The sequence below is a fragment of the Lepisosteus oculatus genome, chromosome 10 (genome assembly GCF_040954835.1).
Source record: "Lepisosteus oculatus isolate fLepOcu1 chromosome 10, fLepOcu1.hap2, whole genome shotgun sequence".
Classification (NCBI taxonomy): Eukaryota; Metazoa; Chordata; class Actinopteri; order Semionotiformes; family Lepisosteidae; genus Lepisosteus; species Lepisosteus oculatus.
In genome coordinates, this window is record NC_090705.1 from 5,613,700 (window position 1) to 5,630,184 (window position 16,485).

The following is a 16,485-nucleotide window of genomic DNA, read 5'->3' on the forward strand; positions in this document are numbered from 1 at the left end:
AAAAGCTGTCAGGTGCAAACTGCATTATTCTAAAATTTGAAGCATGATAAAATACTGATAAACTACTGAGCATCATGTGCCATAATTGTTTTAATATATGCAATTTATATTCTGTGTATAAGTTCCATAAACACTGAAAGAATACCAAAGCTTTTTATGTAGTGAAAAAAGAACCTTTATTAGAAATCAATTTTTTCAGCCCAGGTTTATACAGCATTATCTTACATTGACACAACAAGCGATTCATTTACAGAACAAAAAATAAAACAAAACAAGGAGCTAACAGGATGTCAAAATGAAATTTTTCGAGAACCTAAATTCAAAATGTTCATAAGCAAAACTTTTAACTCATTCTGTGGGGCTTAAAAATACACGCACTGTAAATAGTGAGTACTGTATTATCTCGTTAACTTTACCGATTCTTAATTTTAGATTAGCAATGGTTTTCAGCAGTGCAGTCAGAAAAAAAAGTGATTGTGTTTTCAAATGCACATGAAAATACACTTAGATCATAACAAGAAATAAACAGATCGTAACTCTAGCAATCTCTTGGAAATGATATAACTACTAGTACAATATGCAGTAACACAGAGGATAAGTCATGTAACAAAGAAAACAGCCACAGAAACATTTGCCAATGCCCCCCCTTCCTGCAAAGCAATGCACCTTGAATGCTGTATACTTCACTCGTTTTCAAACCGGCTGTATGGGTGGTCAGAGTCAGGAACAAGCCCTAGGAGAAAAAAAAAACATCTTATGTATGTAGGCAAAGTAAACAGTCTTGCAGTGTTTGCAATATAAATGCTTCAACCAAATTAAAATATCAAATCCCAGTATCATGCTAAGAATCAATTCCCCCACAGCTTTGCACATCACAGCTTTGAACAAAACAGTAATTCTAGTAGTGTCTAAAAGGTACACAGATAACTTTATTAATGAAAAGTACATTGAAAAATTGTTATAATTAGATATTAAGTGCTACCTCCTGAGAATAACATTTTCTCATTTAAAATATATACATATATTGGATTCAGCAGATGATTATTGTTTATCTTTAGATGAATAAAAACACAAAACAGTTCTCTAAGTAATTTTCATGCCAAGAAACCCAGTACAGCACATGCATCTGTGAAAGGAGTAAAAATATCCTTTAAGGTATCCTCTGATATTTTACAGATTCAGCAACTGAAGACATTCAATTTGAAATATTCTCAACACTTATGAATTTCATTTGCTATGTTATGCCCTGTGGTACAAACAAAATGAGGTTTTCTTTCTGCCCTTCCTTATCCTACGCTTCAGCTCAAATCCACAAGCTTGTCCCGGCCAACGTGAACTGATAGCCAAAGACAATCATTCCCAGTCCTGTCTTGGTCACCCGTTTGTTGGTGGTCCTGCCACAGAAAACATGTAAATCCAGCGGGATTATGCTACAGTCCATTTCTACCATGTGTGATGGTAAAGGAATCCTTTTTTACTTGAGATACTGATGAGTGTTTTTGAGGTTGAAGCAAAATAATCATTTAACTGTCTTATGAAAAATATTTCACATTGAACAGCGGTTATCAGCTTGTTACCTAAAGTTATACCAATCCAACTTGAAGTTATTTTTTTTGTTTTTCAACTCCAATGGAAACAAAACAAAAAGGACAATTTTCTGCTTTAGGAGTTTAAATTGTCGACAATTTAAAGATTTTGAAATAGCATTTTTTGGTTTGTTTATCTGAAATACTCGTGTCCAATTATAGATATGTCCATTACATGGTATTTTTCAGCTTACAACATGCACATCTGTGAATACTTTCATTAAACATGATGGATCTATCTTCAAAACAGATGATACAGTGTTGGTTAAAAGACCCACTTTAAAACTAAAAATAAATCACTATCTTTTATAAATAAAATATATCAGGAAAGCAAACTAGCAGCTCTTAAATCACAGTGTTTACATACAACACTAAGTCATTTTCCAATTGCAAAATAATGAAGTGATTCTGGGAACACAAGGAGCAATAGCCATAAAATTCCTGCAGTCAGGAATAAACCACAGTCTCCATGGATTCCCCGAGGACAATGTGGCAGATTCTGACACCTGCACAGCATTATAAATGTGTAATTACCATTTAAACAGACTGGAGCTGGCCAATGAGAGGAATTTAAAAGCAAATTCTATAGAGCCACCCTGAGGCTGACATTCAAGACAGGTTCATTTCAATCTGCATAGCCAAGTCAACAAAGTCATGCCGCTGAACTGTTCTGCCACTTTACACTGTAAGGCATTTCTAAGCCCTGCAGAGAAAAGGGAGATAAACCACACATTTTACTCAATCATTTCATCATCTTTTTTGAAAGACGAATGAGCAGAAAGTTATTTTTGTATGCTTTATTGATCACTAGATCCACAGACATCAGAAACCTATAACCCTGCAACTGTGTATGCAAAATGTTCAGAAAAAAGAAGAATCTTCTGTTTTTAGCATTGGAAAGTTTTTTTCCCCATCACTGACAGTGTTTTAAAAAGCAATAATGAAATATAGATGTTCTTGCTTCTACTATTTCACTCATAATACTAACGGTGATTCACAGATTTTAAGGTTCAGCCATTTATTTAAAGGTAAACAGGCGAGGAGGTCCTTATAACAGATATAACCATCGAATTTCTAAACAGTAATGCAGGATAACTGATTCAATTTCAATCAGAAAATAAAAAAAAATCTCAATTGTATTATGTGACTTTCATTTGAAGTTAGCTTCTTTGTAAAATGTTAAACGGTCATTATGCCATTTATGCATTATAAAGTTTTGGCATGGGCAGACATATTTGCCTTGATTTGGTTGACATATAGCAATGACATCAGCTCTGATTTAGGCCTGTTGCCAAAGATGTCTTCTCATGGAGTCCAAGCTGTAGAAAGGTCAGAAAGCAACTCAGGAGGATTGATGAAGGGCAGAGCACTTCGACTGTCACAAAATGCACCACTGCAGGGGCTAAACATGGGAGCTGACTCTTATTTGCAACTAAAATCACAATTTAAGAAGTGAAATACCTAATTTTGTAAAGTCTTCCCAATGAACTATAAAGTACAACAATTTATAAGCTGATCACAAAATAAACATAGTAGAATCATTTCAGGTGTTACTGTGTGATGAGCAATGTAATAAGGGAAAATAATCATGTAATAAGGGTGCTGTCATTCTATTGAAAAAAGTATTGACTCGTGTTTAAGAGTAACCTTTAAAGAGTAAACTGCAGGACTAACCCTAAGAATTTCAATTTCAGAAAGCCTTAATCAAACATATTTGTTTGATTAAGCCACTGGTACATACCATACTTTTTACGGATTTCATCATGCCTAGATTTTCTTTCTGCCTTCCTGCAAAAAAAAAAAAAAAAAAACTTTTCAGTTTTGATTAAAACACAAATAATGAACAACACAACAGGTACAGCAACAGCAGAGAAAACAAGATCATTAAAAACTGCTTCCAATCAGGAACAAATACCACATCTGAATGTATTTCCCAATGCAGTGCCACTAAGAGACCAAAGTGACACTTCTACCCTATGATGTAGCTTACAAAAACAGGCTTGTTTAATTCTATTGATTCAAATGGTAGCAGAAACATGATTTTTGAAACTGAATAAGCAGAGATTAACAAAAGAAAGAAGATATAACACAATGTGCTGCATCAGCATATCAAATCACATTGTTCGTCTGGAAGAAATGTAAGGTCCCCTTAAATCCTTACAAGGCTTCTTTCTGCAGTTATTTAATAATACCATGAGATCACTTCTGAAGATGTATGCAAGTATCACAAAATCTGTATTTGAAAACAAAGTACTGTCAAGTCAGGCAGATGAAAACCATTCTATAGTTCTGTAGGCAATGATATTTATTAATTTAAGGAGTCTGGCTTTCATTTTTAAATTATTTGATAATGTGAACATAATGTGTTCCTTTTGACACAAGATGAAAAAAATCTCCTAGAGATGTTTTATTGATGATGGGGGAGGGGTACAAATTCAAAAGGCCCTGAAACACAGATCTTAAGTAAATTAAAGATCAGAAGATTAAAATGAAGTGATAGTCTGCAATACAGCTGGGTGCAAATGTAAAACCACATGGGCAAAGAGGCCTGATTCCAGGCATCATGTAACTCTGAATCAACCTTAAAAAAACAAAATGGAAAAACCATAGGGAATGTTTTTTTTACTTACAGCAAATACACATTCCCACAAATCGCAGCAGCATGGACTGCTCTATTTGTATTACAGTAGTGGAATTGAGATTGCTACAGAATAAGAATTCATAGAGTATCACATTTCTTTAAATTAAGATAGAAGTTTTATTAAAGGCTCATTTTTTCACATTAGTAAAAAACGTTTATCACAATTTCCTTTTCTGTAAATTGAATTGTCTAACTAGGCTGCAATTATTGCCCAAATTTAATAATAATTAAAGCATATTTTATACTTTATTGCATGTGGAGTTTTGCAATGTACCATTTTAACATGCTTTTTAATTGTTGTTTCAAAACAACCTACAACACTTTTTTTATATCTATGGTGGTTTAGACTAAAGTCTTGTCTTATTTGAGATCATACCATTGTACAGATCAAATACTGGATTTTGCCCATCTAGAAGATGATTCTTACAGTTTCAGTCTTACAAATGCATAATAATGCACTAAATGACTGTGAAATTTGGAGGTCAACTGAAGTGTTAATAACGTTCCTAGAAGTACAGCTCTAAAGATTAAAATCAGAGTGTATTTGTCAATGTGCACAGTCTGGAATACTGTACTAAGAATGCTATTACATGTAGGAACAGTGAATACTCATGGCAGTAATAAAGTCACTGATTGTCTATTCACTAATGTACATGTAAAACATTTTTCTTCTTATTTCAAACACTCATCTTGAGACAATGTAAGGAAACTGAACAGTCTGACCTAAACTCTCAACACTAACACCTGACGTGCAGAAACAGCAATAGTAACTATGCGTTACTGCTGTAAATGCATATGTATCTATCAGATGACCAGGAATACTTATTACTAGTTCTAAAGAAGTCTTATTGAAAGGCCGCAAATTAAACCTAATATTATGATTTCACTATAAAACTTAAAGTAATATAATGATTGGGTGTCAACATTTTAACTTCATACAATGAAATATTTGTGTACCATTGAAATTTTATTTTTCCCAACAGTTAGAAAAAGTAATTAAATCTAGCTCTTTATCCACTTTTTCAGTCAGTCTGAATTCTAGTTTTAGAATTGACACTTCCTGACAGTGAATGCATCGATGTTAGGATTCTTTTCAGTTTTTCATTTGATCTGTTCACTTTGTGTTATTTTTTTTTGTGATGCAATTTTAGTGATAGCACATAAGTTGAATGGAACCAAGGAATATGGATTTCAGTTCATGTACTTTATAAATTTGTTTTCTGCTTCATCCATATCAATGGTCTATGAACATACAACACATAACGCATTAAAAGCACGATGCGATGGGATCACAATTTCCATCTTTGTAGTCTTACTCATGTTGAAAACATCATTTTATACTTCTGCAACCTTTCCTTCCATACTCTAGAAATGAGAAATGCCGACTTTTCCAATATTTCAGATATTCAGTGCTTTCTACAAAATGCAGGACTTGAATAAAGTTATCTGCCGAAAGGCTAGCAGCCCTGGGCATGTCTGGAAACGGTATTTCCTTATTCGGTATGAAGATATATGACCGATTCAGTATAATTGTGATTGCCGTCACCTACTGGCAACTACAAAATAACCCTGTGGATATTATAACGACCTTCTTCAGAAATGCACTGGCACATTTAATTAAGACTGAATCATTAGCTTAATGCAAATACATGGAGATATTAATGTCTGATTAATAGGGCTATGGACAGAATTCAAGTTATAATTACATGCAAAGCATTTGCTGAACAAAACATGAAAAATGAATACTCTCCAGCTCCAATGATAGAAATATATATGCAAATGAAGCTACTGTAACAGTTCTCATGTCATTTAACCCTGCCTAATGCTCTGAAATCTATGCATTACTGGAATTAAACGGAGTGGATCTCATTTTAATGTGGCTTCTTTCTGCCCATGCCGTGTCCTTATGTGAACTCCTCCAATGTTTTTTCATTTAAACCAAGTGCCTTCTGCTAGAGCCAGGGGGGTTCTGCTCAGTTTAAAAGCTGAGTGGAGGGCCCCAGAAGGGGGAATTACTTACCCTTATTGGATATCTAATGGTAGAACATTTAAAAAAAGCTACATTGAAACTACATTGAAAAAGACATTGTATCTGTAGACTTGGTTAACCGATCCTTACAATGAAATACAAATGAAATAAGGTCACCTTTGTTAAAAAAGGGAAATGTATTTTATTTAAATAGAATATTAATATAGTCACAGTATCCCTTTTAGCCAAGTGAGAAAATAAAATACAGATTTAAGCAGTAAGATGCTGAGCTCCTTGGTATATAACATTGGGTTTTCTTGTCTGTCCAGAACAGGTGTCTGCTTTCTACAGAATTACAGGTTTCAAATAAGCCATGCACATCACATTTAGTTATCTGTACTGTGACTGACCACATTCTGGAATTAGAAAAAAATATATATTATCTCATGCAGCCAGTATTAAAACAACTTAATAAGCTAAACATTACTTTTAAATCCCTTTTCTCCGTGTGTTGCATGAGCAATATTATGCCTAAATGTTCAACAAATGGTGCCTATGTTTTCCATAACTTTAATGGGTTCTGATTTCTCAATTCCTTAATGAAAAACAGTTGGGAAGTTTGGAGACACGCAGTTCAGAAACACTGCAATGCCTATTAATTCCAAAACATCAATATCAACTGGTTCCACCATGAGCCACCAGATTATTAAAGGGAAACTTATTATCTTAGTTCTTAATTGGGTCTTGCCCTTCATTGAAAAGCTATTCATAGCCACTAGTAACTGATGTTCATATTAACCTGTTTCAGCAACATATTTAACTCTATTAATAGCAAAGGAAATATTAACGCTTGTATAAATGTTACTGAAAAAATTAAATAGCAAAACCTGATCTAAAGAACTTCTTTTGTCAGCATGTATTGTTTTAAAATGCCGAAATTGTTTCAAAACTGAACTGTGCCCCCACTTTCTTGCGATTCCCTTTGTATTAAAATATATAGTCTCGATTCGGTCTGTAGGAAGGAAGATCAACCATGTTAACAAATCGGGATTTTGAACATTTAAAAAAAAAATCACAGATTTCAATACAAACCTTTTGATTTAAAATATGTTTTAAATGCAAACACTTTTGGATTTGATAATCAACTGATTTTAATTCATCCTATTATTTAGTTAGTATCCAATTACATTTTTGGATTATTTGCTTGACTACTATAATTGACACATATTTAGCAACGGTAGTTACTTTACGGTTTTATACGATTATTGATTTTTTTTACCAAGGAAAGTTTAATAAACTTAAGGAAACAATAGTGAACTAGGAAAATATCCAGAAATACTTTTGAGAAGTATCCATATTTCAAAAATAGTATTATACATAGTTATGGCTCATTAAAATATTTTTAAAAGAGTTTCCACTGTTCCATATTCAAATAGCATTTCTATGCCACTGGTATACATATTAGCCTTTCTGTGCAAGTGTTCATTGGGTTCTGCACAGTGCACAAGGCCCAGCCTCCAGCTGCCATAGTTATGTTAATCATGTCTCATTTCGATATAAAACGGGGCTCTGCATCTTTTATGCTTTTGTCTCCTGCTTTACACACACTAATTGATTCCTGATTCTGTTAAAAAAATGTAACTTCCCACGTTAAGGTATGCATCCTATAAAAACTGTTATTGTTGAAAATGAAATATTTTGTTAAATTCTCTTATATTGTTATATGGGCAAATATTATTCACAACTGAATGGGAGTAAAGGGGGTAGGGAAGTGCATCCGAGTTAGGAAGTGCACAGATTTCTAACCTCAGTTTTTCAATAGCGTCAATGAATCAGGTGACAGCTACAGTCCTACAGTAGGTCAATTCTTGCTGGCCCAAGTCCTGACTTTTCGGGGCCATCTCGAGGCACTGAAAATACACAATGTGCCCCAGCATCCCGAAGGACTTTCTGTTTATCACTTAAGCAGCATTTCATGCATTTTTAAAATGAACAGAAATCATACCTATGACTACTGAGGTACAGGCAAGGGATTCACTTGTGTCCCCCAAGATCTACTCTCTACCCCCCCAGATCTACTGCCTACAGATCTACCCCCAGATGTCTGTTAAATCACAGACACCACTTCGCAGTGACGAGTCAAGAGCCACTTCAAGGGCTCGTTTCAATTCAGCTCAGACACCGGGGACCCGCTCCAGGAATCTCTGACTTGCGTAGCTCATCTGCTCTCTGGGCATACGTTTAGTGGTTAACCCAGTTGTGAGTCTCTCTCTCAAAACACAATCCCTACATTGGCCACCGCTGCCACACCAGCATCCCTCCTGCATGACCGCTTCAATTGAACTACAACAGCATTTAATATTCAGATGTTTTCAAAATGAAGCTGTAAAATCATGACAGCAAAATTACATTTATATAACCCTAATGCTCTAAAAGTTGTAATTAGTCAGTTAGAAACACTGTCGGCTGCACTGATCCTTGGATACTGGGCTCCAGAATGTACAAAAAAAGCCACAGTGCAGAAATGACCTCATCCCAACCTCAACTGTGTAACCAGAAAACAGCAGTGGAAAATATTCCCCAAGCTAAATGTCAGGGGACAAACACTGCAGACATCAATAATCTCCCAGTCCTTTCAGTTCCCTAAAAATATTCTGTCTTGCACATTTTTATGTGCAAAAAGTAAGAACTTCAGAGATCTCTAAAAATGCTATTATGTTACGATTCTCGTGCAGTTTTTTTTTCTTAAGTGGCTTCCTGACCAGGTTAATGGAGGCACACCCGCCGGGTCTAAAACAAAAATAATACTTTGCTGCTTCTTCTTCTCCGGCCTCCATAAGTTCCACCACGAACATGGAAAAAAGCCGAGTCCAAGACAACGCAAGATTAATACTTCCTCTGCAATTCCAGTTTCAAAACCATACGCACCGCTCTTCGGAGCGCTGCCGGATTTCCTCCCGCCTTCGGGACAATCTTTCCTCATCTCTGTCCAACCTAGAGAAAAGAATTAAAATAATTACTCGGACTTAAAGTCGGTCGCTTTGGAGTACAAACTTCAAATGTTTTAATATGGAATGGAACAAAGCCCATTCTTAAACTTATCTACAGTTAAGCTCACCTTATGACTATATTCATATAAGACATGTTACCGATGAGTATTTAAACTCTCTGTCATCTAAAAAGTGCAAATTAGAAATTAAAAGTGTAAGTTAATATGCATAACTACAGTATAATGACTTTAAATGCCCGTTTGATGAACGACCTGTGCAAGGGGTTAGCTTTCTCTCAGTCCTAGAGATTGCTTGGTCATATTTTAGGATCTATCTGGTCCTAATTATGTGACACTGTTTGGGGTAAAGGCTTTATTAGGGTCTAAGAGTTAGTGCAGTGTGGGAGATGCAAAACAGGCAAAGCGTTAGAGATAAAGGCTGGAATTTTCCAAGCTTTAAAGCCACAGTGTCATTCAGCATGTCTTCCTCTAAAGATCAAATTCAATTCTGACTTCAGAATCTGATAAGATAACTAATCCACAGAAAAGTGTTCTGGTAATTTCAATAAAAGTAATTTGAATAAAAAACAGCAAATTTAAGCAACACTTTCTACATCTTATTCCTTACAAATCAAGGCTAGACTTATTCTTTAGTGTCAGGATGATGGCCATCTGCTACGTTTTAGACATTTTCCATCAGCTGAACATTTTTTTTCCCAACAAAGCTAGTATTTTCAGACCATTTCTAACTCTTTCTACCACACTGCTTTAAAATTCACAAAATATATTCATTTATTATATTTAAATACACCACAAATACTAACAATAGATCCCAAAACAAAGATGATAAGATTCTTAACCTGTGGCTTGTACAATCTTGTAAAATTAAAAATGTATGGCAGTTGTATGTCTTATTTGACATATTGTAGTATCTAATACTAGAAAACCTTATATATAATGAATAGCCTACCTGTATATATAACTAATGGATAAATGATAATATAGTATGCATGTTCAATGCAGCATTTTCTTTGTTATGTAGCCCTCATGCAATAATTTGTTATTATTTTAGCTTCTTCCAAACTACTGTGTATTAGTCAGGTATAAGCAAAAAGGCTAAGTAAAGACAGGGAAACAAGAGATTTTCCCTGCATGAAATGGTCTATAAGACAGCTATTATTTCTGGGAATAATGCGTGCAGCACTTCTTTTCCGAGTTCCACAAAGCACTGCATATTCATAGCACCCTCACTGGCAGGGTCTGTAAAGGCTATAGGAGACGTATCTTCACACAGCTCGATTGTAAGTCCACTGAATGCTCACAAAAGAAAGCTTCTATCAACGTGTTCCTGGAGAGCTGATTTGCTTTGGGAGCACAATCATGGAACCAGCCACAACCAGAATGTTTGGAGAAAGGAAATTACCCTGAAGAGCTAGTCCTGCAGCAACACCAGCAGCAGCAGACAGTAATACTTAACAAAATGGTTCCACCCACCACAGCCATGGCAATAATGAGGGCTTCAAAATTCACTGAAAGAACAAAACAAGGAGAGTGTGATAAGGCAATACAGAGGGAAAATGCTTGATAATACCTATTTTTATTTACTCACAAAGAAGCAAAATTGTGAGAAATACACTGAGCAATTCACAGTAAATTGTCTGCTGCCCACATAGAAATAACCACTTTTTCAATGCAATACCACCACCTACTGGCCACTTTGTTACACACAAAACAAATTCAACTGCAGAAGAGATCAGTCACAAAACAACACACTCATTCCTCTGCTATACTATATGGACCTAATAGTTAAGTGCATCCTAAAACAAGCATAAAAAATAAAGAGAATAAAGAAGAACATAAATGTCTCTAATTCTTTAACAAAAAAGTTCACTAAATGCCTTTGGACTATTTATGTCTAGACGATAGCCTCAATATCCACCTTAGTATGCCTTCAGTCCTTGTAGACCTAGCACTCCAATTAAGCCATCAGCAGGCATTCTGCTGCCATGCACTTCTAATCAAAATCATCCACTGGGGATTCTTAAATTCAGGGTAAAATCTGAAATTGCACATATGCGTGACTCGAAATAGGGTCTTTCAAAATACTTACCCCAGCACACCCCCCATCGGGCCTGAGACAGGCTGCACAATGACGCGGGAGGAAGTAGATTTTTGACAGGGTAATCTAAGCAGGTATTGTTGGTGTAGCACCACAGGCACTGTAGAAAGAAAATCACAATTCAAAAAAGGAAGAAAAAAGCCCAACAACTGCCAGTCTGAGTATATAAAAGATTGGCCCACTCCTATTATAGATATTACAAAGAACTTGAGGTGGTGAAGGACCCTTAGCGATAATCTCAAAATAAACACCACTGAATCACTTTTCCTAATAAAATGAATTGGAACATATTCATATACACACACATTACAAAATCAAGTAGTTCAGGTGGGTAGCTGCATCAGCATGCGTAGGTTGCAAAGGGACAAGTAATGTAAGTAATTCCATGCTGGAATGTGAAGAAAAGAAACCAAGTTTTGGCTGTGGAGCCACACCTGAAGAAAGCCACACTTTTCAGCATGGAATAAACCATTACTTGCTCCTTTACAAAATCAAGTGTACACATCTGAATGTATTTAAACATTTTTCTAGACTGGGTTTAACATACCCTACTGCCAATAAAATCTAGTTTAAAATATACGTAAAAGAGATAAGGCTGAAGAGTCTAACAATAATATTTAAGGAAAAACGTGTTTTACATTATACTTGTCATTACAATGTTTTAGACATTTGAGACCACAGCTGCCCTCTTGTGGTGAAACTCATGCACAAAGGAAAACGATTTAAGAAAATGGGAGATTTTAAAAAGTTTGCAAAATATTTTCTTCCTTATCCTACCTTGTTACAGTTTCAAATATTCTGAATTTACAAATCAAATAATGCAACTATTAGTTTACATATGTGTAATTTAACACTGTTGTCTGTTTGATGAAAGCTATCACACAACAAAAGATAAAAAACAAATACCAGCATTTATTTTCTCTCCTCATAGTTACCAAATGTAACTATTTTATCTTCACATTTTTCTGCTACTGTTTCAGTTTGCAGGGTAGGAAGTGTTCTGCTCTCAGATATTCAAAAACTATTATAAATACATTGCTTTTCTGCAAATTGTTCATTTATTTTTGTGAATTAAAATACTTTTGCACCTCTCAAAACATTTCAGCTTTATGACACAAAAGAGTTTTTAAACTAACATGTTACTCTGCGTATCACTTGTCAGTAAATTTCCTGTGCTATTTTTATAAGAAAAGCAGGTCAAGATTATAACTGATGAGAAAGCAACTTGTTCAAAGTGTTTACTTGTTCTTCACCAAACGTGCATGAGCACAGCTAAAATAATAATATTAAATTGTATAAAATGCATATATTCTATTTTCTAGAATATCTTCCAAGCATTCAAATTTCAATCACAGCAGATCCAGTGGCCTGTTACTTCAATAGAAATAATTGCAATGCTGATGTCCCTGCAGTTTGTTAAATCGGTTTTAGAGAAAACTTCTCTTGGTAGGAAAAAATGAAAGAGAGCTGATCTTTACACTGGAGGCTTTGGAAACTCCTGAAATGAGCATTCCACTCTGACATCATAAAGGCATTACCTGCAGAAGTTTTGAGGAAGAAGATTACTGCTCTGTGGTTATATAGCAGAACTTGGCACTGAGCCTATTGACAGAAATGACATCACCCTCTTGAGAGAATGATGCTATGTGAACTCTGAGCCCCTGAGCAGCAAGATTTAATTTTGACAGAGTCAAAACAGAACTGCACTTATCAGTTACATTCCTTTATAATTTGTGGAAGAAGACATTTTATCCAAACCAAATGATCACTTTACTTATCACTTAAACCTCCTGCATAATATAAAAAAAACTTCCTTTTCTTTTTCAACCTTTACCAGCTGCTACATACAGTAACTCCTTTCTCCCATGAAAAAGTCTAAACAGTTCCCAATCACTACACAGCAGTTTATACCAAGCTGCAATTAGTGGCAATGATCAAATCACTTTCAAACTGGTAACAAACTTAACTGGTATGTCTTTTTAAAATTAACATGACACACGCTACAACTGGTACTGAAAGGATGATGATTTGTTACATAACGAAACATTAATAAATGTCTAATGTAACTTACCGAAACATTCTTTAAGCATTCTTCACAGGATTTCTGAGAAAATGTAGAGCAAGCTGGAATTAAAAATGGAAAACCATTTGATAAGAGCTGGTATGGTTTTGCTGTGTATAGGTATACACACTGTACAAAGAAAACTGCTATAGCTATGATGATATATAATCCTGAGCCCTGGACAATACAAACACCACAGACAATCCAAACAAAACATGAAAAAATCTATATGAATTACATGAGAAATGATGAAACAAAAGATATGGAGCAAATGAGTTTTAAAAATCACTGCAAGAAAGAGGGAGCTTCGCGGCAATGGGCTGAATACACAATGATACTGTCACTGGACAAGGAGTCTGGATTACATTTCCAAAGACAAAGACAAAACTAATTCAGGTGTGTAGCTGCGTCAGCATGCGTAGGCTGCAAAGGAACAAGTAATAGGTTTATTCCATGCTGAAAAAAAGAAGAAGAAGTAAAGAAGGCTCCTGAAGGCACCTGAAGAAGGCTCCACGGCCGAAACGTTGTGTTCTCTTTCTTCTTTTCTTCTTCTTTTTTTCAGCATGGAATAAACCTATTACTTGTTCCAAAGACAAAACTAGACAGCCTCTCAGGAATCAAGTAATGTGCAGGAGCAAGACAGACAGAAAATCAAACAGAAACAAGAAATACCTTGAATTATATGTAATTGCATACACCGCAAATTAAAAATCAACTAATCTGTCAGCATCACGCTATTGCTTTATATAATTATGTGAGGAAATGTCTAAAAAGGTTTAATTGCACCTCCCAGTACTCCATTCTTTAAGGAAAAAGAGCGGCCGTTCGTTTCAGCGGTTCTTCAGCTGTCCCTTCTCCTGCCACTAGAGGGCGCCACAATGGCCACAAGCCCAGAGGACACAACAGCTGCACTAGTATTGAAATTAAACCAGACTTCCTTGGGAATGGTAGTGTAGAACGTTTCGGAATTTAAACCTTTTCTCAAAAAATGTATAAAACACAACACAGTAAAGTGGCAGGATATGGACATGGACAGAGAGATATAAAACCAGGAGGAGAAGGACAGAGCCATGAGAAGACTCCTCCTGAGGCAGAACACAACCAGGCAAGTTGAGCCCTGAAGAAGGCATATCAAGGCTTTAGGCACGTGTCCGCTCTCTCGTGTTGACTTCAAAATCCTCATGCTCTACAGTACGTCTCTTCATGGCTTGGCACCTCAGCACCTGTCTGACCGATTCCTACTGATTGTGGTATCCTGCTTGTCCCCCAAGCTCGCTAACCTTCAGTGGGCGACAGAGCCTTCTCTCGCTGCGCCCCAGAAGCTCTGGAATTCTGTCCCTAAGGATATCAGATTCACCTTTCCAGAAGTGCTTTCAAATCCAGACTCAAAGCCTTCTTCTTCAGGAAGGCTTCATCGGTTGTCTGCATTCTAAACCCTGTTCTTAATTGTGCTAATTTTGCTACCTTTTCTCCTTGTTACATTTTTTCCCCCTTACTGTGAAGTGCTTTGAGAAGTTACTTCTATGATTCTTACTATTATTATTGTGGAAATATATAAACAGTTTATATTCTTTTTGAGGTATCTACCAGAGGAAAGAAATCCCTTACGTGTTCAGTGACGAGCTATTTAAAATGGTTTCAGTTTGCTTAGAATCCTCGAGGGACTGATTTAGTCCTGTGTGAGGCCTTTCATAAACAGGTTCCTCCTTGAGTTTTGTTTCCTTATTCTGTAGAAGGAAGGGCCCTCAAGGACAAAGAAGGTTCAGTACAGCTTCTCAGAAGAACAAAATACAAAAGAATGTTATGAATTATAGGACACAATTTGGCCCATCTAGCCTGTTAGTTAATTAGTAAAAACTGAGAATCTTATCTAGCTCTTTTCCAAGCTACGATGCATCAGACATTAAATCAAGGTCCAAATTAAAAAGAGGAGTTCTCTGGATTTTTTGACTTAATTGGGCTGCTCTAATGGCCTCAATGAGTGCAATGAACATCACTGTTTGTCTTAATACCGAAGTCTGCGTGGTACAGTCTTGCCCTGTCACGTGAAAGTGATGAATCTGGTGGAAAAACAAAGCTATGCAAACTACCATGAATCACATGAGATCACTGCATCTGCCACAACATGCCACACCACCTACTTGACTGCACATTCAGTCACTGTAAATGCAAACAGGTAAAGTGATACACTGCCTCTGGAGAGGAATACCTACCTTGGAGCTGCAAGTAGCAAGCGGCTGCCAACTCTTATTGTCGTACTACTGTGCTTCAAATAGCGACGAACAGCCAGAAAGCAGATTTAAACCGAATCACACAAAGTAGTGTACGTAGATTAAAGTACTTAACAAAAACAATGGCTCTTTGTTATCCTTGTTCCTCCTCCCCGTTCAATATGGGTACTAAAGAGTACATCGACCCTATCACGTCCGCGAAACCAACTCTTCTGATGTGCTGAGCGAGTATTTTTTTCAGCTTTGTTAGTAATAGGAGCCTACATAGATAGGGGTTATTCAGCCCCTGCAGTACAGTAGCACTTTACACAGCTGCTGAAAGCAACCCCGTCACCTGATTTTGACTCGGAGTAATTTCAAATCCCAGGGAGCACTTCAGTACTGTAGTATCAGAAGGAAATGCCAGTTACAACAGGTGAATAAAATAAACGCTACCGGTATGGTGCACTAGTCTAAACTGCATTAACTCGTAAAGAAATGAGCAATAGTATCCACATTTACAAAAGCAATAAAACCGCCAGAGAGACGGGATAAACTTACGCCTATGTGGTGGTGGAGGGTCCGCCATCGAGCTCTCCGCCGCAGAGAAACGGAAACAGCTCACGAAAAATAAACAAACCGAAGCTGCGATCTGTAACTTCCTCTGATAGCGCATTGTCCCTTCTTATTCTGGACGATGTTGCATTGGTTCTACACAATTGTCCCCGGCAGTCAGAAACTGATATATCTTTCAAAAGCCAAAGGTCGCTTGATACCCCCAACTGCAGACGCCGAGATTCGCCACTTTCGCACAGAAGTTCCTGGTCGGTCCCCGGGGGGCTGGCAACTGCGCATGCGCCGTCAGCCTGGGCCGTGCACCGCAGGCGGATGACCGGGCAGGCGACGCTG

The 16,485-nt window shown here is 36.5% G+C and overlaps 1 protein-coding gene across 1 annotated transcript; it reads right to left on the reverse strand.

Annotated features, from left to right (window-relative positions):
- Positions 1-151: 151 nt before the first annotated feature.
- LOC102685874 (pituitary tumor-transforming gene 1 protein-interacting protein) lies at positions 152-16,428 on the reverse strand. The gene is made up of 7 exons (XM_015358106.2): positions 16,138-16,428; positions 13,376-13,428; positions 11,296-11,404; positions 10,609-10,714; positions 9,125-9,190; positions 3,328-3,374; positions 152-733 (listed from the first exon to the last, which is right to left on the reverse strand). The coding sequence occupies exons 1-7, from the start codon at positions 16,250-16,252 to the stop codon at positions 684-686; spliced, it is 546 nt and encodes a 181-aa protein (XP_015213592.1). The 5' UTR covers positions 16,253-16,428; the 3' UTR covers positions 152-683.
- Positions 16,429-16,485: the final 57 nt, after the last annotated feature.